This window comes from Gallinula chloropus (genome assembly GCF_964237585.1).
Source record: "Gallinula chloropus genome assembly, chromosome: 7".
NCBI lineage: Eukaryota > Metazoa > Chordata > Aves > Gruiformes > Rallidae > Gallinula > Gallinula chloropus.
This window is the reverse complement of record NC_140092.1, coordinates 27,160,096-27,187,410: the sequence shown is the minus strand read 5'-3', so window position 1 is coordinate 27,187,410 and position 27,315 is coordinate 27,160,096. Positions and strand designations below refer to the sequence as shown.

Here is a 27,315-nt window from a genome sequence, read left to right as displayed (position 1 = left end):
AAAAAGCTTTATAGGTAGTAAGCAGCATGCAAATCTGTGACACCCTTATGTTAGAAAGTCAACACTATGTCCAACTAAAATCCCACCATAGTAGGATGAAGGATCACTTTATCAGTATAAAAGATGACTTCAACAGCACAGTAGTGCAAGTTTGACAGTTAAATGAGATTAAATAATTCCATGTCATATCCAGGCCACAAGCAAAATAATTTGAAGGAAAAATTAGGAAAAAAAAAACAAGGGAAACATCTGCAAGGACTATGAAAGGGCATAATATCCATCAGGGGTTAGTAACGAGATGTACACTCAATCTGGGGTAACTTGGCTTCATTTTGTGGGATGGGTCGAGGGTTCTTTATGTTTTTCTGTTTTTACACACAGTGGCACTGGGGAAAATGGGTGGAGTGGGAGGTACTGACAACATAGGACATGAGTTTTTTATTTCTTCTAGAAATCAAAACAAAAGTGTGCGTAACAGATTAGGTATAAATGTAAAACTCTACAAGGTTTTAAATTAAAATTAACTTTTCAATATAGACATAAGAGAAAAGGTGCTTATAATCTGATTTTGACAACAGCATAAGGTAGGCACCTATAGAAACTGATACTCTTTTTGAAGATTCTGTAAGGATGTTTTATGGCCTGAATTTCCTCATGCTTATCATCACTGAAATCCACATTCCAAATGCAGATATATTTCACTAAAAGGGGTGAATCTCTGATATATCACAGGTGAGAAGTTCAGGGTGGGTTAGATCTGGTTAGGCACAGTGATTTTTGCCTTCAAATTTTGTTTGTGGAAATAACAAAAAGCCATCTGGGAGTCAGAAAAAACTATTTTTTCTGCCTTTAATAAAAAAAAACCCAAATCAACCCACAACCTAACACACTTCAGTAGCATATTTTCATCCCCAACACATATGTGGGTAAGTGCAGTAGCTACTTCAAACATGTGGAACTAAACTGAGTTATCTCTTCCTTATCCTTTCACTGATAAACTGGCTCCTTCAAACTGACAGCTTTACAGACATTTGCAAGAACATAAAAGAAAATGCAAATAGATCATCTGTCTAGCACCCTTTACAGCGAAACCTTATTGTTTATTCAAGGTCCCTAAGGGTCTAAACAAATAATGTCTCTGGCAATAAAATATTGTTGAAGAAAACTCCTTGTGCAAGATCCCGATGCTTTTGCATGAGCAGTTACAAGGTCCACTTTGCAATACCCAAGTAGTCCATGATATACTTTACCCTGGGAAAATGGAGAGGAGGATAAAAAAAAAAAACCCCACAACAGAGAGTTGAATTAAATAACCATACCTCTTTGTTTTGCCCAACAGATCTACCCTACATAAATAGGCTGATGCCCTTTATCTGTGCTAAAATAATGAACTCACTCAAAAATATGCTTCTGGGCTGGACCCAAGACTACAATGAAAGGGTTTACAAGCTAATTTAAGGGATCTGTTACATAAACACATCTGTAGGTTAAAACAAAACAGATTTCATCAAACAATGGCGCCCTCTTTAAAGAGAGGTCGCTTTAAAACAGGTTTTATACTGAAACTGTACAAAACTGCTTCCTATGAAGAAAGGCTGAGTGAGCTGGGGCTGTTCAGCCTGGAGAAAAGAAGACTAAGGGGGAACTTATTAATGTTTATAGATATCTTAAGTATGGGATGCAGGGGGAAATGGCCAGCCCCTTTTCAGTGTCTGCGGGGACAGGACAAGGGGCAAGTTGGAGCCCAGGAAGTTCTGCCCCAATGTGGGGAAGAACTTCTTCCCAGTGAGGTTGAGGGAGCCCTGAGACAGGCTGCCCAGGGGGTGTGGAGTCTCCTTCTCTGGAGAGATTCCAGCCCCGTCTGGACGCCGACCTGTGTGACCTGTCCTAGGGACCCTGCTTTGGCAGGGGGTTGGACCCCATGGGCTCTGGAGGTCCCTTCCAACCCCTATGATTCTGTGAACCTGTATCCCACTAGTATAAATCCACCAAGTCCTGCCTAGCCAAACTTCAGCCCTGCCTTTTCTGTAGCCCTTCTTGGATGTAGCGTGTGTAAAATCTCAGTGTCAGAGCTCACCATTCAGCCTGTGAGCTGATCTAAGGAATAAACAACTCAAATTCCTTCTCTTTAGGTTACTGCTAATAAACATGCTCTTCTGCCATTTTAATAAACTTTATTTAGACTGTTTCTGCTGCCTAATAAACTGCCCTCCATAAGAGACAAATGATTGGGGCTTTATTTTCTCCATTGATTTCCAAGTTCTCTGAATAACTGCAGCAGCAATCCTAGAAGACCAACAACCCAACATCAGCTGTCAGCAACGTACTGATGGGCAAGTTTAGGTTGCTACGGGCACGTTTGTGCTCAGGAAATGGTTTTTTGGGCTATGAAATACTCTGAATGAAGGAAAGTGAAAAACCTCTAGCAAAAAGGCTGGGTTGTCTGAGGCCAAAACATGTTTCCACCCTCTTTCAAAGCATCAGAGGAACAGAGTGAAGTTAGATAGTTATCTTTCTAACTTGTCAACACTTTGTATTGGTAGGCCAGGACACATCACATCCACTTGATATGAGCTTAAGCCAATCTTAAGGGTTAAATATCTGAGATACCCACAGCCCCTGAACTACAGGCAAGACACAAACTTCAGGAAAAAGTACTGGGCAGGAGGCTGAGTAATTCTGAGCACACATAAATGACAGCAGAGGCGTCTTGAAACACACAGACCAGTATTTCAGTACAGACCATGATTTTCAGTATTACATCCACAGGTGAAGAATGTTCACATTCTATATAAAGCTTACTCCCAAATTATGCTTATGTACCTTTCTATCAAACTTAAATGTGTGCAATTAACCTGAGTAACATTAGTTTACACCACTCCAACTCTGTAAAATTTTTGTTTCTATGCCATTATTTTGCTGGAGAAAAAAAGCCAGTCTCACTTTTTAATCTATTTAAGGCATGATTTCATTTATCCCTTTACTTTTCCTTTTGATTAATTAGATTGCCAGTCTAAACATGTCTATTTTTAACCCTGATTAGCTTCTTTTTATGCATATCAGTTCAGATTACATGTCCAATTTTTGCCAAAACTCCCAGACATGCTGGAAGTCACACAGTTACAAACTTCATCAGTATTGTTTATTGTCTGGATTTCTCATACATTCTACAGGCACAGGAGCACTTCCCCCACCCCCTACATTCTTAAAAGATTGACTAAATCTGAAAATCAATTTTCATCTGTTTTGTTTCTGTTAGAAATAAGTGAATACTGACTTCAGAAATTGCAGTGATTAAGCCCCCCATCTAACCTGGGCAAACCAAGAAGAAGCTAACAAATTAACAATTATTTTAAACAATTCCAATGTAGGTAAGGTTTTATTATTTTAAAACCAGATAAGCTGCTCAAAGCCAATCTCCCCCAAAGAACTGCCACATTTTGAAAGACAGTAACTAATTTTCCTAGTGAAAACACCCCTCCTAGACTAGTGTAGTACCACCTCCTACAATTTCAGTGACAAGATGGATTCTCCCTTCTACAAAGAATAGGGACAGACTAGATTTCAGTATGTTTCCTTTATCATGGATGGAGCAAAACCTTTTTGAGATCAAAAATGCAATGCAATGCAATGGGCACTTGAAGATGGCAAAAAAATATCTTCCAGGCACACAAGTACTAGAGCACATGACAAGGGACTGCATTTTTCTCCCCAAGTCTTTGCAATTTCAACGTAAATTGATAAAATAACAGGAAGCAAGAAATTCAAAAGTTGAAAAGAAAAGCCAACGATCAGGCACAGATTGAGATTTCCTTGATTAAGATGCAAATCAGGTCTAAGTCTTGATGTTAAACTTCATGGGCACAAACAGTGATGAGATCCCCCACAGCCTTGTGACTTTAACAGGGCTAAGTAGAAAACCATGCCTTTGACACAGCATATAAGGTTAAACATCATTTATCTCATACAGAACGACCAGAGAGACTAGGGGTTCAAAGGACCACTTGGCTTATAAACAACCTACTCAATTTTGTTCCTGCTGAAAAAACTGTCCAAAGCAATTACTTTACCATCAACGCTGAACTGACCTCAGGCTAAAGCTATTGGAAACACTTGTATATAATTTTCAGTCCTACTTAGCAGTACCACGTCTATCCTTGGACAAATACATTAGGATTTATAAATAAACTTATGATTTACATAAAGAAAAATCTGGAACATAAAGTAAGCTTTCAAATACACTGGATTTATACTAAAGGAGTTAATATAGCATGCCTGCTCTATAAAAACTGTAAGAAATCTTGACTTTCTGAAGAATATGGCTCAGATACTTGCATTTCTTCCACTAGATGAAGGCAAAAGAACTCCAAAAAAGGTTAGGATTACAGGGAGGTGATTGTCCCTCTCTGCTCTGCCCTCAGGAGGCCCCAGCTGGAGTCCTGTGTCCAGAGCTGGGGCCCCCAGTGCAAGAAAGATGTGGGGCTGTTGGAGAGGGGTCAGAGGAGCCACGGAGATGCTCAGAGGGCTGGACCAGCTCCCCTATGGAGAGGCTGAGGGAGCTGGGCTGGTTCAGCCTGGAGAGGAGAAGGCTGTGGGGGGACCTCATTGCAGCCTTCCCGTCCCTGAAGGGAGCAGAGAAACAGGAGGGGAATCAGCTTGTTAAAAGGGTAGATAATGGCAGGACAAGGGGGAATGGATTAAAGCTAAAGGAAGGAAGGTTTAAATTGGATGTTAGGGGGAAGTTCTTTGCAGAGAGAGTGGCGAGGGGCTGGAATAGGTTGCCCAGAGAGGGGATGGGTGCCCCATCTGTGGGGGTGTTCAAGGCCAGGTTGGATGGGGCCCTGGGCTTCCTTGTGTAGCTCCAGGCCTGGAGGTTGGTAGCCCTGCCTGTGGCAGTGGGTTGGAGCTCTGTGATCCTTGGGGTCCCTTCCAACCCAGACCATTCTATGATTCTATGATTTTATTTTTTTTACTGCAATACTATTTTTGCATTTCTTTGTTTATGAACAGGTTGGGTTTTTACATCTGTGGAGTACAGCATCAAACCCAGGAATAATAAAATCATCTAGGGGGATAAGCTCTCAAAAATATGAGAAATGATGAATTCTTATATTTGTGAACCCACTGATATTTGGTCCAGTTTAACCTAGAGTCATGTCTAATTCCCTGCAAAGTATCTGGTATGGGTCTTTGTTAGAGGCACAGCTAATGCAGGCCTGCAGGCTGCTATGGGAGGACATAAGACAAAGATACAGGTGAAGTAGTATGCAGGATGCAAGAATCTCAAAGGTCCTTTTGTCTAACTCGGTAGTTTAGGACGTTAGACAACAAACACTCCAGTAGTTAGCAAAAAAAGGGTAAAAACACCATCTTCCCAGGTTACTGGCACATTTTCCCCAAGAAAATACAACCAGCAATAAGTATCAATATTATTAGTATAAGCAAGACTCTTACACATAGACAGATTATACACACACACATTAGTATTACAATGGAAGGCAACTAATGACTTCATGCCTCAATAACAATTATTCTCATCTACATTGTTTTGAGATATGTAGAACTACTGAAAAACATCTCACTTTCACCTAACACAACAAAAACCACTTGGTCATTTGTATTCAGAGTGAATGGTGAGGAAGAGAGAATCAAGAGAGGAAGAGCTGGGATTTAAGCTGTTTGTTTTACCCTTACTCACCAGGAGATTCTCCTGACAAATCCACGGCTTGGGCTGAATCTAAAGAAGAAACCACACTGACAGCATTTGTAGGAACACCCATGGCAGCTGCAGATGAGGAAAGAGTTGATTTCTTCGGTGGTACAACGACACTCCTAGGTGAAGACAAAACCTGGTAAGTAATGCTGTATGAAGGTTCATGCAGAGTGATCTTTGTTTACACATCCAGCACATACACTTCTCTGTCATTCCCTATTTTCTTCTGCCATCATCTTTGTCAATGTACATTAACCTAAAGGACACTTCCCCCTTGTTGAGTTTTTGTCATACATTTTAATACCTCATCCACTCCTGCAAAATCCCTGAAACACAAGCACATGGTTAGAAGATCAGTAGGACAAGGGATCTGCAAGCAGGTTTATTTTTCACTTTGGTTTCCCTAAAATTTGGGTTTAAACTTCCAGCACCTATTTACAAAAGGTACTACAGTGTCACATAAGCACTAAGGTTGGAAAAGGTTTCCAAGATCATCCAGTCCAACCATCCCCCAGCACTTACATGACTTACTAAACCATGTCCTTAAGTACCTCATGCAACCATTCCTTGAATACCTCAAGGGACAGTGACTTCACCCCCTCCCTGGACAACCTGGTCCAATGCCCAACCACTCTTGCTGAGAAGAAATTATGCCTTGACAGCATACTGCTCCTGGCATGCTAACACAGAAGAGAAGACTAATTGGAGGATATACTACAGCTAAAAAACCATCCTAACATATCCGTGTGCACCAACATTCACACACCTTTGAAAATACAGCTACAGCATGAATTTGACTGTATCTTGTCAGTGAAGTTTTACTTATATAACAAATCAAAGTGTTCTTTGGAGTGGAAGGGAGACTCTCCATCTCTTACACAAGTTAAACATCAGGCCTTAGAGTCAGCATTACAGATTACACAGGAGGAAAAGATGCAAAGTGACAAGTTAGGCACAGAGATTTATCTCACGCGTTACCAAGACCTCTATTTATGCTATACCAATTTCAATTACATTGCAGTGCTTTATTCCAAATACCTAAAAGGCCTATGTTAGCATACGTTAAAGGCATTTTTAATTGCAAGTTAGCTCCATAAACATGCAAAAACCCAGCTAATGAGGTAAAGAGTACAGCTGATATATAATGCACTCCCACAGCAGCGCTTACTTTTAATTACCTGGTGTTAACCGTAAGCCGAAAGTCTTCAACATTCAATTTATTTAATCACATCTTTTGTTGACAGTACTATAACAACACACTGAAAGTATTCCCTTAATAGCTTTAAAATATTCATTGGCTGAATAAAGTAACTTAGAAACTTCACCCAAATTCAGGTGTGATAACAGCAGCCAAAGAAGTTCACTGAAATATTTCTAAAATAGTTCTTGCTAGAATGGGGAGGGGGTGAAAGGATGGTTATTTGACTCCCTTCTTCAGTCCAAAGGATGTCACAGAAGCTACGTTACTGATTAAATCAACCCTCCTTAATGGCAGGAGTAGGCAGGCCCCATACTTGCAGGCTGTACATGTCATATCATTATAAGGGTGACTGCTAATGTTAACTATACACTAAAAAAGTAGAGGCGACGACACCTGAGCCCCAAGTCAAGACAATGTGCTGAAACCAGGAATGTCCCTCCTCCACTCATGCCAGTTTCCCTGAAACATGAACAATGCACATGAACACAATCATACATTGTGACTGTCTCCTAAATTATAGCCACATTGCCAATTAATTTTGTGTCCTGCAGGTATCTGGAAGGGATCTCTCACTCAAGAAGCTGTGACATTCACTGTCAGGAAAGTATTACTACTACTCTACAACATACATGGAAATGCCTGGAAGGGGCTAGGAAATTAATACACATTTACTGAGTACAACATGAACCCACATATTGCAAACCTTTGGATGTTTCTCCAAGATTCATGGTCAAACACTTAAACCCAGGTGAATATGTTTGCAGATTTTAAGTGCTTTTACTGTACAGATCTCCAATTGAAGAAATAATATTAAAACCCAAATCATACAGACATGTTATGAACATTTATCTATTCATGTGGACTCCATGAGATCTCAGGGCACGAGCTGGAAATATTTCTTCAGGTTCTTTGCACACCCACTATCTTACAGAAATAATTGTCCACTTGGCACTTACTAATATTCACCTGCAATTCTGTGTCCAGTTTTGGAGCTCTCAACACAAGAAGGACATGGACCTGCTGGAGTATGTCCAAAGGAGGCCACAAAAACAAACAAAGAGCTGGAGCCCATCTCCTGTGAAGCCAGGCTGAGAGAGTTGGGCTGGTTCAGCCTGGAGAGGAGAAGGCTCCAGGGGGACCTTATAGCACCTTCCAATCCCTGAAAGGTGCCTGTAGGAAAGCTGCAGAAGAACTGTTCCCAAGGGCATGGAGCGATAAGACAAGTGGTGATGGTTTTAAACTGGAAAAGGGGAGATTTAGGTTGGATACTAGGAAAAATGTTTTTCACTCTGAGGGTGGTTGATCACTGGAACATGTTGCCCAGAGAGGTAGTGGAGGCCCCATCCCTGGAGACATTCAAGGTCAGGCTTGATGGGGCTCTGAGTGACCTGATCTAGTGAAGATGCTCACTGCAAAGGGTTGGACTAGATGCCCTTTAAAGTCCCTTCCAACCTTCCACATTCTGTAATTCTTAAACACAATTACATTGGGTACATGGTGATGGGGGAGAATGTTCAGTGACCAATTTTGGTTCACGTGTAGTAGCAATTGTGCACACAGAGGTACTGTCTGTTCAAAACATGGAATTCATGCAATTAATTTTAAATGGAAAACCACCAAGTCAATCACAGACAGAATGGTCATGTCATTGGAATGCTACTGATCCTACTTGGACTCCACCAAGAGCCCCAGCAACTACAAAGCAGGTGGTGTTTTAAGTCATAAAGGGCAAGCCAGACCCAGACCCTTAAAAGGGTCTCAGGATGCTCCTCTGATCACTAGGACCAGGAATACGGCACTAATAGACAGCTGCAAAGTAGAGCAACAGAGCCAACATAATTTCTATTGCTTCAAGGAATAAAAAAACCTCTAATACAGACAGGTTTCTGGATTTCAGAGTACAAAAGAACATGTGCTGCCTTATTAACAGTACACACAAGTGTGCACATGTGTATTCACAGACTGACAAGGTTGGAAAAGACCTTTAAGATCAAGTCTAACCATCCCTGTCCTGTGCTGACCCAGATCTCTCAGTACCTCATCTCCCTGTCTGTTAAACACACCCAGGGGTGGGGACTCAGCCTGCTTCCTGGGCAGCCTGTGCCACAGCCCCACAACTCTGCCAGGGAAGAACTTTTCCCTCCCAGCTGAGCTGACCCTGCCCTGGGGCAGCTTGAGGCCATTCCCCCTCATCCCATCTCCTGTCCCCTGGCTGAAGAGACCATCCCCCACCTCTCTGCATCCTCCTGGCAGGTCAGTGGAGGCGGGGAGAAGGTCTCCCCTCAGCCTCCTCTTCTCCAGGCTGAACAGCCCCAGCTCCTTCATATGATTTGCCCTCCAAAATTCCAGACACAGTCACCATGTGTTTTGACTAAAGGACACCTGCATCTCACAAAGTTTCCTGAGAAACTCAGGTTGCTTATCACATACTACTGGAAACAGGAAAAAAATTAGCTTTTAAGGAAAAAAAAATTTGAAACCTACAATAATCCATGTATTTAAAGATCCTGTTATATCTTAGTCCCCTCAGTTACAAGCGTGCTCAAGGATTCAGAGTGTTGGTGATGCGCTACAGCCAAAGCCTTCTGCTGCATTCTGTGACTATTCAGTGAGATAAAGGACAAGAGTACAGGGCTGGAGAAACTGCTGTTTCATGTGAAAATAAAACCGTGAACCTTAGAAAAAAACAGAGGCTGTGAGCAACTCACCATAAAGCTGTTTCTAGCCTCAGACCAGTTCTGGACAGAATTTATCTTAGTGATCTTCAACAGTCAACTGAAATGATTCTGAGGTTTCCAGCCAAAATAAAACCAACAGTATTTCTGGTGAGTAGAGAAGGTTCCTTCTCCTGACGACTGTGTCAATCTGAAGCACCCAGCCAAAAACAGCGCTCAGCATGGTCCAAAAATGTGATGTAAAGAAACCCCAAGCCCTGAATGCACTTCGTCCTCTGGCCAGTTGGTATGACATTCCAACCCTTAGAATAGATCCAGAACAATAAACCAGTCCATTAATGTAACTTAACATCATTCCAGCTGTACATTGCTGCACTATGTGTAAAGTAGTAGTTACTACTATGTACATCTTCCCTTTCAACGGTGTAACCACCCAGCATTACACTCACAGGATTTCTTTTAGGAACTTCCATTTCCAGGTCTGCTTCAAGGCACTGAAGTTCTGATTGTCAATCACATACAGGTTCCAATTTACCACACACACTAGAAAGCAAATTAAGGCATCTAAAGCATAAACATTGGCCACGTTTCTTTACACTACAAAATCTGTGTTTTGCTTGCTTTGTGTGGTAATCTGGTGTTTCCTCTGAATATTTAGATGGAAATGCAACAGAAATAGTTGCCACTTACCATCACTGTTCCTTTGTGTTCTCCTATTAGAAGATTATTTAAATGTTAATATAGGTAAAACGTATGCAACTGGCAGAAAGAACGTGACAGTAGAAAAGTCAAGATCAAATCTTGTAAACGAACTATGTGGAAAACATGGAGTGTTTATTACATTATTAAACTGGGTAAATTTGTCTTAAAGTATCTTAAAAATTCATGTGTTTATCTCAAGTAATAGGGCACTTGCTTTTAAGCAGCACACAGGTAAGGCAGTCTTTTTTCCATAGCTAAAGTGATAAGTATTTCTTAAGAAGTTAAATATCGCTGTACATGTGAATAAAACACTCATCAACAATGGGCCTCAGAGTGTATATCCTTCAATCTACACAAGTAATATATTTTAATATCCATCTGTGATCATGTACTCATCCCATCAGAGTACCAACATACACTAAGCAACCTCAGACTAAACAGCCCACTAGAATATCAACGTACACTAAGCAACCTCACACAAGGTTAGAGATGTCACATGGAATGAAACCATCAATACATTTTATTCCTTAACATTCACGTTATCACACCATTTCAACTAACTATATGCTTTGGGGTTACACTTGTGTATTCTAACATCTATTATTCTGAGGTTCAGATACAAGAACCACCACACTAGAAATGTTCTTAAGGTGTATCTCAAGCAGACTTCGAGTACTACAATGAAAACGATCACACAATCACAGAATCGTAGGAAGTGGAAGGGCCCTCCAGAGCCCATGGGGTCCAACCCCCTGCCAAAGCAGGGTCCCTAGGACAGGTCACACAGGGCGGCGTCCAGACAGGGCTGGAATCTCTCCAGAGAAGGAGACTCCACACCCCCTGGGCAGCCTGTCCCAGGGCTCCCTCACCCTCACTGGGAAGAAGTTCTTCCCCACATTGGGGCGGAACTTCCTGGGCTCCAACTTGAGGCCATGGCCCCTTGTCCTGTCCCCACAGACACTGAGAAGAGGCTGCCCATTGTCCCCCTGTGTCCCACCCTTCAGCTATTGATACCCATTGATCAGATCCCCTCTCAGGCTTCTTTTCTCCAGGCTGAACATCCCCAGCTCCCTCAGCCTTTCCTGGCAGGGGAGATGCTCCAGGCCCTTCATCCCCTTCGCAGCCTCCGCTGGACTCTCTCCAGGAGATCCCTGGCTTTTTTATACTGGGGAGCCCAGAACTGGACACAACACTCCAGGTGAGGTCTGACCAGGGCAGAGCAGAGGGGGAGGATCCCCTCCTTTGACCTGCTGGCCATGCTCCTTTTCATGCATACTTTAGACACCTCATTTCCATGCCTATACTAGATGCCCGTCTTCTTTTTAATGTAAAATTAAATATTTAAGGTTTCAAGCAGGAATTCACAGCATGTGAACTGACAAATGTAGGGCTGGCATAGTGAGAACCAGCCACCATAAATACACCTTAGCCAGAAGGTCAGTGTGTTATTAGTCCCAATTACGCTGCAGCGTAAGGAGCCTTCGCGCTGCAGACAATTACTCACCGCTGAGTGAGCACAGAGCACTGAGCTGAACGCTGACTTCCACTGCAGACAAAGGCTTACACAACAATGATCTATTCTACCAAATTCTATAAAGATTTACTTATTCAAAGCTCTCTTGGTTTCAGATCACTGACTCTTCTGTTTCAATATAGATACAAAACATCTGTAAATTTGTCCAAAATTTTTAGTACATTTTCCTAAATTTTGTGTTTTTTTTTTTTTAAGTTGGCAAGTCTGCAATTATTTTAAATATATTTTAAGTTACAAATTTTCTTTGGGTGTGTGTCAAATACTCCTAATACAACATGAGCCAGGCCAAACTGATGACCTCACTATAATTTAAAAATACTTAATGAGATCTGATTCCTCTTGACATACAGGAATTTATACAGTTTTAATTCTTAGCATTCCATTTCTTAGCACTGAACAGGTGACAGTCTGTCCATTTCCCTATGGGATAATGGGTTTAATTCAAACCTGAAAGAAGTTAGTCTTGTTCCAGGCTCCCAGAACAATGCCCACTGCAGGGCTCCTGAGCAGTAAAAGCAAAAGGCCAATAAAGAGGATCAGAGACTTATTTTTACCTCTACTTTGTGAGCCAAAAAAGCAGCCTGCCACATCAGTGTCATTCTCTGGGCTCTCCTGTCTGTAGATAATACCCATTCTCTTCTGTCCCCCTTGAAATACCCGAGGAAAAAGGAAGAATGGGAGTCTCAAACCCATGAGAGGACTTGGGGGGTTGGGGAGTGAAGGGATGAGATGATAGAAAGAATACAATCCATTTTGAAAGAGAACTTTAAAATCAGTTTGGCAGGGAGAAGACTTCAAATGGTTTGACTGTTCAGCCCCTGCCAAATGCAAATTGCTGGTGTGCCTGAAAAGCTGAGTGTCATCACAGCTTATGTGCCTTGATCTAAAGATATCCATTGCCTCTACCTGTGCCTAGTAGGCTTAATCTTATCAGTAAGTTTATTCTTTTTACATTTGAGGCCCAAATCAATGAAGTCTAAAATGTATTTATTCCATATGAAAAAAGGGAATTTGGTTAAATTTAAGTGAAATCCCACAACCAGCCATTAGAAAGGCACACTCATGCTACTGACTGACAAACGTGTTGTCGGGGTTCATCCCCAGCCAGCAGCTGAACACCACAGGGCCACTCGCTCATCCCTCCTCCCTGGTGGGATGTGGGGGGAGAATGGGAAGACAAAGGTAAAACTCATGGGTTGGGGTAGGGCCAGTTTACTGGGACAGCAAAGGGAGGGGGAAATAACAAACCCAGTTCCTATAACGGAATATACAAAGGGATGATATACAATGCAATCTGCTCACCCCCAAAGCCAGATGTCGAGCCAGTTCAGGAGCAGTGATTTGGCCAGGCCCCACACACGTACTGTGCATGACATCTATGGTATTCCATACCAGAGAGTCGGGGCTGTTCAGCCTGGAGAAGGCTCTGGGGAGATCTTATAGTGGCCTTTCAGTCCCTGAGGGGGCCTACAAGAAAGCTGGGGAGGGAATTTTTAGATGGGCATGGAGTGATAGGATGAGGGGGAATGGCTTTAAGTTGGAAGGGGTTAGATTTAGATTGGATATTAGGAAGAAAATTATTCTGAGGATGGTGAGGCCCTGGACCAGGTTGCCCAGGGAGATGGTGGCTGCCCCCGCCCTGGAGGTGTTCAAGGCCGGGTTGGATGAGGCCTTGAGCAGCCTGGGCTGGTGAGAAGTGTCCCTGCCCATGGCAGGGGGTTGAGTCTTGATGATCTTTAAGATCCCTTCCAACCCACAGCACTCTGTGATTCTATGAATTTTTGGCTAGTTTGGGTCAGCTCTCCTGGCTGCATCCCCTCCAGCTTCTTGTGAAAATTAACTCTATCCCAGCCAAAAACCAGGACATACATAAATACAGGCTGAGCCAAACTAAGTAGCTTACAATGCTCCACAAAGACAAACAAGCTCATTAACATATCTGTTCTGTAAGGTGCAGCATCGCTGCAGCTGTGAGCTTACAGTACAACACCATGATTTAAGGGTCTTTATTCCTCTGAACCCTCAGCATCAGGTTCCTGTAACGATGTGATTATTGAATGTTTCCACAAAGAGCAGCAGAAGCCAGGAGAGACCCAGACTTTATTTTAAATTGCACAGTAAAAATGGCAAGTGGTAAGTTATGGGTTTTATTAAACTAACTGAGGAGAAATTTCATCTCTCTTTGGTTATTTTTATTTCTGTTTTGTTTAAATTTGCTTGCATTAGCCTTCTCCCTTCCCCCCATATCATTTTTTTTTTCCTCTCCCCCTACAAGATTACTATTAAATAAGAAAACTGCAGTTTCAGGACACAGTGAAATTAGGACATTAATTCATGTCCCTATAGACCTTGGGAAAAAGCCAACACAAGTCTTGAACTTTATCACGATAAACCCCCGGCACCCACTAATCACCAGATTGCATCTTCACATAAGATAAGGAGAAGATTTTTGGCATGGGAATGAACACATCCACCTAATTGTTTGCAAAGGCTTCCAACCTGGCAGCCTTTCAGTAAGGTTTCACTCACAGAGCTGTTACTGTATACTCTCCAGCTATGGCTGGGAAGTTGATAATCCTTAAGATATGAGGAGAGTTTTGATTTCTGACACAGCATTCCTGAGATAAATGCAGGATCAGAGAGATGCTTTGAAATTCCCAGAGATACCCCACTGCTAAACTGCTACATGGGAACAACTTTTAACAAAGTGTTTTTAAAGGGGGAGGGGGGGGAAGGTTAAGTCACAGAATTTGTGTTTGCCATCAAATAATATAATAAATATAAACCAGAAACAGAAAATAAGAGAGCATCCCAAAGCCTGATTTCCCAAACTTTCCCAATGTACCTTAGTATTTTTGTTTACCCCAGAGAGATAAGAGCTACAACTGCCAACTCTATTATAGCTTCTTGTGAAAAGGTTTTTCTTTCCCTGGTACAATTCCTCCCCACTTTTGTCACTTGATGTCATTTCACAGGATGAAATTACATTTTAAGCAGAGTTGTACTAGATAAAGACACAGTCACCTTTGAGGGTCATGAAACTTACTCTGTCTGTACAACTTGAAATATAAATATTAAATATACACAGTTAGTTTGCCTTTTTTGTTAACTGATTTATTAGCTAGTTAGCACCACACCTCATCATAGATCAATGTATTTACCATAGATGCAAGACCATGCATGTCACTACTGGATGATAATTGACAGGGATCTCCTGAAGAGAGCCCAGCGGAGGCTGTGAAGGTGATTAAAGGGCTGGAGGATCTCTCCTACCAGGAAAGGCTGAGTGAGCTGGGGCTGTTCAGCCTGGAGAGAAGCAGCCTGAGAGGGGATCTGATCAATGGGGATCAATAGCTGAAGGGTGGGACACAGGGGGACATGGGCAGCCTCTCCTCAGGGTCTGTGGGGACAGGACAAGGGGCGATGGCCTCAAGTTGGAGCCCGGGAAGTTCCACCCCAATCTGGGGAAGAACTTCTTCCTGGTGAGGGTGAAGGAGCCCTGGGACAGGCTGCCCAGGGGGTGTGGAGTCTCCTTCTCTGGAGAGATTCCAGCCCCATCTGGATGCCGACCTGTGTGACCTGTCCTAGGGACCCTGCTTTGGCAGGGGGTTAGACTCAATAAGTTCTTGAGGTCTCTTCCAACCCCTACTATCCTATGATACAATTCTGTGATAATTAACCAGAGGTAAGACTTCTGCATCTTTAAGTATACTCATGTCTACCTCAAAAGGAAGGAAATGGAAAATTAAGCCACCTTAGAAACACACAGCCCCCACAAAAGCCCTTGCCCTCTGCTCTTCCATTCACAAGCACTGTGCTGTCTGCTACAGTCCATTCCTTTCACTCCTCTGTGTATATTCCTTCATTCACCACACTGGCTTCCTCTGGGTAGCTGATACAACAATTATGGCTCAATGCTAAGTGAGAGAACTTTGAGAGTTGTGGTTACAAATGGCTAGGGCTTCAGAGGTGGGAGAAAGGAGAGAGGGGTCCATCTGGGACAGTGCATCACTGCACAAGGAAAACTAAAGGGGCAAAAGAGGAACTTGCTTCTCAAACACACTGCACCTCAAGGTTGGGTTTTTTTTATTTGACTTTAACCACAAAGAAAAAACAACACAGAACTGCAAGTGACCGAAGGGCTGCTACTAATGGCCAGCATTTCATTAGCGTACGCACCAAATTAAATCAGCTTCCTCTGATAAGGTTTTGTAGGCTTAATCTACCCCTGTCAGATATCAGGACTGTAAGTTCCCAACAGCTCCCTGTCTCATTAACCTGCTTTACACCAAGCCAGCTCAGATTTGCACAGGCAGAGCAAACATTCAGGTTCAGCAATAGCTAAAAACCGATTCCAAAATGCAACCTGCACTTCTGTACCAGCTCTCCAGACAAACGTCCTTTTGTGGCTCAAATCAGTACTGCTCAGCAAGGAACAGTGAGAATTTCCTGAGGAAAGATGTTAGGTTGTTTCCCATCAGTCACTCCCTGGTTGTAAAGAGAAACGATAAGTCTCAATGGGGAAGTGCTAAATGTGCTTGAGCATCAGCGGGGAGACAGGTGTGACAAGTTCTCATTCAGCATCCCTCTTCTCCCAATTTTTCCCCTCTGCCTCCACTCTCCTCCTGCTCCCACAGCACATCTTCCCAGTTAGCACCATGAGCAGAACACAGGATTTACTTTGAGATGAAAGCAACAGGGCCAAACACTAGCATACACCATCAATGCCTAACCCAGCCAACCGCCACCATCTCTTCCCCTACTCATGGTACAGCAATCTGATCTCAGAAGACATGTTGAGACAGCAGCATCCACACCCCTGGGAGAGCTGCCCTCCCTTCTTGGTTCATCTGAGCTTGCTAGCTTGAGCAAGGCAGCCACAGAGTGCAAAGCCATGGAGCCAGAGAAAGGTGAGGAATGAGGAGGAGATCGGATACAGGTATGGTAACACTGGATTCCCTTGCAGAAGATCAACCGTAGGATTTCAGGATCGGACCATGGCTTTTCTAGAGTTAGGAATGTAAGTGTTATAGGATTCCTCCTTCTGTTCTTTGTTTTCTTTGTTGGTTTTGGGAATCTTGGGGAGATAAGAGTCAGCAAGCATAGTAAAAGACAATTTGGCCTACTAGGGAAAAGATAAGAAGCTAACAAGACCAAGACATCGTGGACACCAGAAGTGTCATCAGGAGTGACTTCAATTCAAAAGGCAAAGAAAGAAAGCAGGAATGCCCCATTTTCAATTCACCTCAGCATTTGAGTATTAAGCAAGGCAGATATTTACTAAAATTAAATTTTAAAAGCTATTACAACAAATCAAATCAAACAGCCCGGGGATATACCTAATGAATGAAGCCTGAAGAGATTTCAAGTCAGCCTTTAGCACCAGAAGGCAGAACACAGATGCATTTTCCTAACTCAACATCAGAGCACTGTGTAAGCAGGACACCTAGATGATAGGTTTTGATCCATTTGTAACTATTAAGCCAGGATTTTCTGCAGGCCCACAGTAACAGAAGTCAAATAGAGCTTTGTGATCAATACACAAGCTCATCTACACATTGTTCCAGTGAATTATATTGTGTCCATTTTATTTCCCGAGTCCTTGAAAACTAAGTGTGCACAGGACAGCAGCACTCATCTAGGAATGGGAGAGCAGGAAAAACAAAAAACAGGAAAAGAGGGAAAACACTCCCAGCAACAGGAGAACTGGAAAAGCGAAAGAACAGTTTACACCCTTAATCTTTTCTTTTGCTCTTGCAGTCATTTCTAGGCAATTTCTTGACCCTCTCACCATATTGCTTCTGAGCTGTAACATGTATGGTTAACCATTTAAATATTGGTTTAGCATAGGATGGAAACAGTTGGACTTGATGATCTTAAAGGCCTTTTCCGACCTTGTGATTCTGTGATTCTGTGTATGGAGAGACAAGAGTTCACTCTTACAGAGAGGTGCTGGCTTCAAGACCTTCAAGTACAACCCACACCAGCCAATTTTCATTTCCACACTCTTTTGCAGCATAACACAGCATCCCACACATAGCAGAGCACACCTTCACAGTGAACCTACATGATACTAGTAGTCAACAGTTCTACTTGTTAATCAAAGCACCTTGATCATATTAAGTACTAAATGATGCTGTACATGACATCTGGTGAACTGAAATGGGAATCTTTCTGTTCCCTACAGACATTTTAAACACAACACAACAGCACAAATACTTCAGGAGTTGCCTTACCTGTCAAAGGAGTGGAACTGTACAGGATGCTCAGCAGCTCCATCGCCAAGAACGCCGAGGAAGGCTGGTGAGAGAAGGGCAGCATCCACTGCAGTCCCATCAGCAGGTGTGCTTACCAAGCTTCTCAGGATGTCCTTCACATTGACATTTTTTGCAGCTGGCACAGAGGTTGCAGGCTTACTGTCCTCAGCTCCCATCTCACTTCTACCCTCCTGAGACTTATTCACTTCTAACGAGAGCGTGCTTAGTACTTCACTGATTGCATCCGGACCCGCGCTGACACTCAGAGGTCCTGCTTCAGCAACACCACCAGAGCTGGTTGGTTGCCCTGAAGCTGGTTCCTCCCCAAGACCAGAATCCCTCCTTCGTACAGATGCTGTACTTGCTGAATCTTCAGAGGAGGCTGAAGCACCAAGAGCAGCAGATGGGTTTTCCACGTCTGTTCACACAGAGAAGAGAAAATACATTTTTGGTTCATTATTAACAGAACTGCATTCCCCACATTTCTCCTAAAGAAGTTACAACAGTAGGTGACAAGTGAAATAACACAGTTGTAAGTATTTCCTCTTGACTACTCAGAGACCCAGCATTATTTGTGAGTATTTAACAGGAAACAAATCAGAAAAGTTTCTCATTTTAGAGGCACCTGAAAAGTTGTAACACACAAAAAGTGAGACAAGGAAATAGACAATACTGACTCAACAAAGAATGAAAATTAATTGATTGACCTAAAGAAGGAGAAAGAAGTCTTAGAGTGGAAACAAAAAGCTGCCAGTCTATGTATATTTGACCTTATGCAAAATAGAAACGTTTCTCCAATGAGAATTCGTGAATACTTAGCTACTTTAGTGAGATTAATCACCCCTACACAGCAATGATTAGGTTCTTCTCAGATCAAAAGAAATCCCACACAAATACTTAGGTTAACTGAATGCTATGGTTGAGTCACCATCTCTGGATGTGTTTAAAAAAATGGGTAGATCAGGTACTTAAGGATATGGTTTAGCATAGGACAGGGACAGTTGGACCTGATGATCTTAAAGGGTCTTTTCCAACCTTGTGATTCTGTGATTCTATAATGTTGTTTGAGTGGTGACAATGCACATTTCTATACACACTGGAAAGCACTTCAACCAAATTTTAAGATTCCACAGTTGGCCAAATAATGAACAGTTCACCTGTAGCAGGAGTTGCATTATTTTCATTCTCTGATTCCTTGATTGACTGGCTATGGCTTGGTGGTCGTCTTTCATTCTGGGGTTCCAGTATATCTCTGTATTTTGAAACCATGAGCACAGAAATAAAATATACAACAGCCAAAGCCAAAAACTGAGCCTGTTTACTATCCTCCTGTAAAAGAAAGAAAAACAGGACACACACACACAGATTTTTACATTACAATTTCAGCAGCATGTTTATTTTTCTGTAAAGTATGCCCAGCGCTACCATAAACAGACTGAGAGTAAGCTGATATGTCAACAACAGAAGAACAATATTCTCTAGTCACAGTTTGTCTCACCTATAAAGCCAGGAAACACAGCAATTGTATTCAAGTGGCACTAATCCTTGCATTTTTTCATTTACAAATATGACAACTTCAACTAAGGTTGTGTGTTTTGACTGCATGCTTCAAATTAGCACAGGGACCTGGTCCCCTTTATTTATTTACAGGTGTTTCCTCTATAACATTTCCTCAAAACGTGCCAAGATGTTAACAGCACTTGCTGTAAAGTACAACCAGGCAAGTGTTCTCAACCAAACTGCAAAAGCATTTATAAACTCTTAAATATTAATGAAGTGGAAAAAAAATTCCAGAACCAGTGTTAAGGTTTTATTTCATCATCAGATTGTCCAGATGTACCACATGCAATTTAAACAAGAATTGGGAGATAGGCATTTGCACGACAGCTGTAACTTTGTGAAGGTATTTTAAGAAAAATCTTAAAAATAATCTTCATCTGAAGTATGCCAGGTCCCTTCCCAGAGCACTCAGTGCTCCGAGGGGTCCCAGATGTTGTGACTTGGCCTAAGCCTGTCCCCTTCATCTGCCGATGGAAGCAAAGCTTCACACACCTCAGGATCACAGGAAGACTCAATATTTGGACCCTCCCTGACCAATCAGTAAGAGAAGGGGGCATGTAGCGTGCTTAAGGGCTTTGGTAGCATCCAGTTATTTCCTCTAATCACTTCAAGAAAGCAAGTTAAACAATAAAGCTCATTTTATTATGATTGTAGCGCCTATTGAAGGCCAACATTCCATGGAGACTTCTTTACGAAGCTACACCAGGAGAAGTTTATGAGACCTTCTCTATTAAGAGTTAGGTAAAAAAGCTGAATTCTCTCCATTATGCTGAAGAAGCAACCTGCATTTCCCTTGGTTTGACCCAAATCCTTAATGTTCATAAAACCAGGCAGAACCAGTAAGCTAAAAACAGGTTAGCATCAGGCAGGCATAGAATGAGATGGATGGGAGTCCTCATCAGTGGTAAGGATTCATCTCACTAGATGAATTTTTATTTAGTGCAGTTGGAAACTGCCTTGCAAAGTTGTGATCCAGTTTTTTCTGCTATGTTTGCAGAACTGCTTGAAATAATGTCCCATGCTCTGACTTGGCTGGCTCTGTGGGGAGCCTGGAGTTGGACTCAATGGTCCTTATGGGTCCCTTCCAGGTCAGGAGATTCTAGGATTCTATAAAGTTAATTTACTACTTCTCCTGGCAGGGTTCAAGACCAGGTTAGATGGGGCTTTGGGCACCCTGGGCTGGTGGAGGGTGTCTCTGCCCATGGCAGGGGAGTGAGACTAGATGGGCTTTGGGGTCCAACCCAAACCAGTCTGGGACTCTACGATTCTATGATTTTTCCATTGATATATGAAACAGAAAACCCAGTGGATTAGATATGCCAAAAAAAGTTGAGGTTGTGCCTTGGGGTTTAAAACCAAGTACATGAAATGTGCTTGGTCTTAAAGACTGCAACCAGTGCAATTACTGTCATCACCACCAGTATGGAAGATACAACTCCAGTTACTCTTTCACACACTGATGCTGAAGTAAGGGTTGAAAAAAACCTTGGTTCAATCAATAATTGCTGTAAAGATAAAAACAAAAGATCCTTCATGATTCAAGATAGAACAAAAGTCACTGTGTAAATCATTATACTTGCTAAATAGTCCAATTACTGTAAAGTAAGTTCTGGTGTCCCAGCTTATGGCCACCAGTGACTCATAGCCATTACAGCTGCTGGATTTGCTTACAGAGGTGGTTTGGTTTTTTTAAGCAATCAATCTCAATTTCCTCAATATCAGCTCTAAGGTTGCTGACACAAGGCAAAGATATTTTAGTCAATTCTAAAAAAACAAAACATATGCATATTTACTGCACATGCACACAAATTGGTTCCTCTGAGGGGAAGTAAAGGAATTAGAGATGACCTCTAATATCTAATTAGCTAGCTAGACACTCATTTTTCAGAAAGTATACATAAACATCTTTATGATACATAGCATATATAAACAGTTTGGCTATGCACAGCATGTGAAAGTATGTATTTGTACTAAGCTCAATACTTTAACATACAATAGGCAGAAGTCCAGAGAATTAGCTCTTAGGAACATATCAAAGAGCCTGATTGGCAGGCAGTGATTTTCATCTCTCCCTCTTTCCAAGCCCAAACACTGCAACAGCTGCAGAGTACTATGTGGTCCTAATTAGCATGAGCAACATTCAGGTTTTGTAAATTCAATGTAGCCAAGCTGCCTAACACATAGCAAGGGCTCAGCAAACTGATATATGCAGAAATCTAACTACAGAGAAAACAAGGTTATTTGTAACTTACTATATCTCTGAACACCACTGCACGAAGTCGATTAATATCCATGTCCTGCAGAAGTCTGTCGTGGTCTCGTATTGGAGAAATTCCACCAGTCACAATGTCCACTGGACTCTAGTGAAAAAAAAACCCATTGTGTCAGATTCTGTGTTTATAAAAGCATCCTACATAAACTGTGTATGTACAGTCACCCACTGTACATCATATCATAACTAGAACACAATGATCAGATATGTATTATCACAGAATCACAGACTAGTCTGGGTTGGAAGGGACCCCAAGGATCACACAGTTCCAATCCCGTGCCGTAGGCAGGGCCACCAACCTCCAGGCCTGGAGCTACAGTTACCCAAGGCCACATCCAACCTGGCCTTGAACACTTCCAGGAACGGGTTATCCACCACTCATTCCAGCCCGTTCCAGTCCCTCAACCACTCTCTGTGTAAAGAACTTCCCCCTAATATCTCATCTAAACCTTCCCTTGCTTAGCTTCAATCTATTCCCCCTTGTCCTGTCATTGTCTACCCTTTGAAAAAGTTGATTCCATCTTTTAAAGAAAAAAACAATCCCAGCAAATTCTTGTGACACATTTATTTCACCATGGAAGGTTAAACGTGAAGGTTAAATATGTAATTGAAAATGCTACTTCTGGATTTCCAGTGTTCATGCCCTTCAGCTCCATTAAATTATTGGTGGTGCACATCTAAGTTTAAAACCTTATCCTCCTATACAGAGCAACAGCTCCTGACTTTTGTGTTCCTGAATGTGGTCTTACACTTGCCTTTGCTGCAGACTTTCCTGTTCCCATAAAGCCCTGCACTGACTTTTGGTTCTTCGCGCTGTCTCCAGCAGGTTTCATCTGTGCATGCTGCTGACACTCCAGGCAGTTTCTCACTGCTACTGCACATACTTGAAGGGAAAAGAAATGTTAAGAATTACTCAGGGACACAGTACGGTTTGCAACCTTCACTCTGTTAGATGTACAATACAATTCTGTTTATCAATTCAATTAAAAGTTTGAACAGAGCAGGAAAATGCTGTTTTGCTTCCCTAAGTTATAAATAGTCAAAAAAACATGCTCAAAATTAATAACTTACAATTATCAATAAATGCTATCAGAACAGATATGCTGTATCTAACAGATACTTCCAAGCAAGTTAAGTTAGCATCCCTCATTGAGATTTTACCATGCACACAACCACGGGGGGTGGAGGGAGTGAAGACAGCTAAATTTCATAGACCAGCAAGGAAGAAAGACAAGTGATACTCTAGTGAAACAAATGCCAATGCTTGCTTCACAATGCTCTGTTACTCTTGGATGACATGTTCTGAATTTACACAATGTATTTGTTTATTTTTTTTCCAGCTTCACAATTGTACCTGTTTCATCTTCTAATATTTTCAAAGGAAAAAAGAGCTACCCCACCTCTATACCTGTTTGCATCCCAAAAATCTTGTTCTACCTGCACAAAGTTTTAATTGCCTAGAAAGGGAGAGGAAGGCTAGTTACTGTTGAGGCTCTGAGCTGCTCTGGCACTCATGCAAATCACAACTTTTCATTACAAAAAGGCTTACAGCATGCAACTAGCATGAATACTCTCCATCTGGATTAACTAGCTGAACCCAGTCATGATCTTTATATGTTCTCATTTCAAGAATAGTCATTATTTTTTTAGGTAATGACTGCTTTCTTTCAATCCCATTTAATGCACACACACTGTAATACCAGATACAGCTACAGCCCAATGTGAATCCTACTTCCTTTAGAGATTTACATCTCTAGCTTTCCCCATCATATACTGGCCTCAAGATTTAAATCTCTTCCCTACATACTGTAAAAGTTCATAGTTTTGCAAACAGCCCAAAATTATGTATTTTCTTAAAGATGTGACGTTCTCAGCCTTGACTATTTGAGGAACTTTGGAGAAAGAAGTATCTTCATGGATAAAATGAAAACATGCATCCACAACAGTCAGGCTACCAAATTTCATCATTTATCTTATTTTAAGTTTTTTAAGAGGAAAAGAACTCCATGTATATGCATTGCAGAATACAGAGATAGTAAAATAGTAAAGGATCCCAATGCTTTTTTAGCTAAATTAAATTTGATTTAACCAAAAAGGCAACCAAAAAAAGCTAGCAATTGCTAACAGTTTAGTAACCTCAAGCTCCTATGCTCATTAAGTGGTTTTATTTGCTTACCCAGACGAAGACATTGTCTTAAAATTCCTCCAGATGACATGTTCTTCTCAGACTCAATTTCAGTGAAACCAAGAGAGCTTGCAAAAATTAGCACATCCACAAGGTTGATTAATCTCTGGAGAAACGTTAAAGATGCTTCCACTGAAAGTCCCTGAGTCGGCTCAATATTCTCCAATTCATGCTACACAAAGAAAATTGAAAGCAACATTTACTTCTTCACAAAGGTGATATTCCTCCAAGTTCAATGAAGAAAAATGCATGCTGGAAGTCCATTTTCAGTCACATTCAAAAGTAGTAATTAGTCATATTCCACAGACCAATCGTTAGTATTGGGATTTAATCCTATGCCAGACCACTGTGGGTCAATGAAGCTAGGCACCTAATTTGTCTTAGGGAAAGCATAAAGGTAGGAAAGAAATGCTTGTAGCAACATCCCACCCACGTTCCTGTTTCCCCAAAGGATGGATATAATAGTTAATACACTGCACAATGAAAGGCATCCTACCACAACAGACACATTTTCAAACACAAATGACATTTCTTACAGTAGCAGATGTGGCAGCAGAGAGCAGTGGCAATATACCACCACAAGCCATGATCATGTTGTCCATCACTTGAGAGATGAGGTGAATGGTGTTGTGCACAAACACGACGTTGTCACTGCTGTTCACAAAGTCCATCACAGTTTTTGTAGAATGGCTTAAAAATAAAATAAGGTAATCAGAACTCATATTTATTTTTGTGGTATTTTAGCATCTTCATACATTCAGAAAACTGAAACCAGACAGAATCACAAGGCTGGAAAAGACCTTTTAAGATCGAGTCTAACCATCCCTGTCCTGTGCTGACCCAGATCTCTTAGTACCTCAACTCCCTGTCTGTTAAACACACCCAGGGGTGGGGACTCAGCCCCCTCCCTGGGCAGCCTGTGCCACAGCCCCACAACTCTGCCAGGGAAGAACTTTTCTCTCCCATCTGAGCTGACCCTGCCCTGGCACAGCTTGAGGCCATTCCCCCTCGTCCCATCTCCTGTCCCCTGGCTGAAGAGACCATCGCCCACCTCTCTGCACCCTCCTGGCAGGCCAGTGGAGGTGGGGAGAAGGTCTCCCCTCAGCCTCCTCTTCTCCAGGCTGAACACCCACAGCTCCCTCAGCTGCTCCTCAGAGGATTTGCCCTCCAGCCCCTTCCCCAGCCTGGTTGCCCTTCTCTGGACACACTCAAGGACCTCCTTGTCCTTCTTATGGTGAGGAGACCAGAACTGGACATGGCACTCGAGGTGCAGCTTCACCAATGCCCAGTACAGGGGCACAATCACCTGCCCGGCCCTGCTGGCCACACTATTTCTGACACAAGTCAGGATGCCGTTGGCCTTCTTGGCCACCTGGGCACACTGCTGGCTCACATTCAGTGGGCAGCCAACCAACACTCTTAGTTCCTTCTCTGCCTGACATCTGTCTAGCCAAAAAAGTTAGCAGTGGGGCAGCAAATATCACATGACTGTAAGGGTCAACTGGCATACCTTAATCTAAATTGAAAACTACCTTTCATTTCTTCTCTTAAACCTCTCCAGATCACAGCTTGATAAAAACCTCAAGATCTATGTGCTAAGCATCATTTGGATAAAGATACACTATTAGCTGGTCTACAGTTACTAGCTAGAGCAAAAGTCACTGTACCGAACAAGACAATAAAATTTCCTGGAAGTGTGAATTAGATTTGAATTTAAACCTTTGGGAAAATAATGCAAACACTAAGGGCTTCTCAGAGAAATTAAAAGTCAATGGAACACAAAAACTTAAATCCTGTTAAACACGAAAACAATTTTCAAAACTAGAAATGGATTTTAGCTATATGTGATGATGTCCTGGGAGGTTAATTTAATCACATCCTAAAAATTACAATCTGACAAGAATTCATCCTCAGTTTAAATTGTTTTAATCACTTGAATACTCTGTTTCCTCATCCTGACATTCCTTTTTATTGGGTCAGTTGGACCACAGCCATGTGGTTCGATTTCAATTTGACATTCACCACTAAAATGTAGTGTAGAATTCAGAGTGATGCTGTTCAGACAAAACCTCAAGTTAATTCTAACTGCAAGGCCAGCCTAGATCACTCCTTATAAAACACAGAAATTTTACCTTCTCCACATCTGTATATCTGTTTCAATGGAAAAGAGCAGATCTGTGAGCAAGCGCTGATGCATAAGCGACCACTTGAACTCAGGAATCCGGAACACAGTTGACCTAGAGTCTCTCCTCTGCCCATCCGATGGAGCAGCTAGCTCTTGTCCCACAGAACCTTGCTGCCTTGAGGTCTGAAGACAGTTTGCAGACAATAAAAACCCAACTGGTTATTAGTTGCCATGGCATACACTGAAATACATCTAATAGACCTGAGATTTTAGATAGAAGAGTTTACGGGGAGTTTTAGATGTAGGTTGTGTACAGGGTTACAAATAAAGCTAAAACTATCACACAAATGCTATTTACTGGATATACCAAACCTACAAACTAGGCTACAGCTGCACTAGCACACCTGTCAGTCTAGGCAGACACAAGCAGCAACCCAACCTTACCACAGGGGGAGTATATGTTGCTGTAGACAGCGGTTTTCCTCCTTTAAGGAAGAATGGAGGTGCAGAATGAAGAGCATCCATTAGCAGGTATCTCTGCAGAAGGGAAGTACTCAGATACGTGACTATTTAACCATGAAAAGCTGAGTTAGAAACTAAAGACTAGCAGGCTGGAGCACTGCAGCATGCAACAGAAGCCCAGTTTTAAATTACACTTGCACAAACAAAAGGTAGGCTGATGTGATGGGAGAGACAACCCGATCAGGTTTGAGGTTTAAGTATGTTGTGTGTTTGTACCTCCAGCAGAGAAACTACTGTAAAAAAAATATTTGCACGAGTTCCATGAGGTTAGGAAAGAAAGAAGCTTAATGACTTTCTTTTTCCTGCTCAAGCAACATTCCCTTCTCAGTAACTGCCAGATTTGAGATGACAGACCAGACTGGAAAGAGTAAAAAGAGGTTGAGTAAAGAAGCAGAAGACATTCTAGACAATATATGTTTCTTTAAATTCTTCAAGATTAAGAACTAACACAGATGACATGTCTATCTAGCCAAGTACTCAATCTCCACCAACATCCAGCAGATGTACAAAGACTAAATCATAGAGACTTTTCAGTATGCAAATTAGAAAGAATTACGGCTATTTTAATC

General features: G+C 42.0%; 1 protein-coding gene across 3 annotated transcripts in view; it reads right to left on the bottom strand.

The window, feature by feature from the left end:
* LRBA (LPS responsive beige-like anchor protein) overlaps window positions 1-27,315 on the bottom strand; it is a gene marked incomplete at its 5' end in the record, with an annotated part of 423,662 nt that overhangs the window by 308,877 nt on the left and 87,470 nt on the right. For 2 of the 3 annotated variants that reach the window (XM_084266650.1, XM_084266651.1), the window contains 8 exons: window positions 5,699-5,832; window positions 18,062-18,500; window positions 19,240-19,411; window positions 21,895-22,002; window positions 22,670-22,797; window positions 24,091-24,271; window positions 24,636-24,789; window positions 26,232-26,407. In XM_084266650.1, coding sequence (XP_084122776.1) covers window positions 5,699-5,832; window positions 18,062-18,500; window positions 19,240-19,411; window positions 21,895-22,002; window positions 22,670-22,797; window positions 24,091-24,271; window positions 24,636-24,789; window positions 26,232-26,407 — 1,492 coding nt within the window. Of the gene's footprint in view, window positions 1-5,698; window positions 5,833-18,061; window positions 18,501-19,239; window positions 19,412-21,894; window positions 22,003-22,669; window positions 22,798-24,090; window positions 24,272-24,635; window positions 24,790-26,231; window positions 26,408-26,668; window positions 26,762-27,315 lie in introns of all 3 variants that reach the window. The other variant, XM_084266649.1, reaches the window with a different exon arrangement.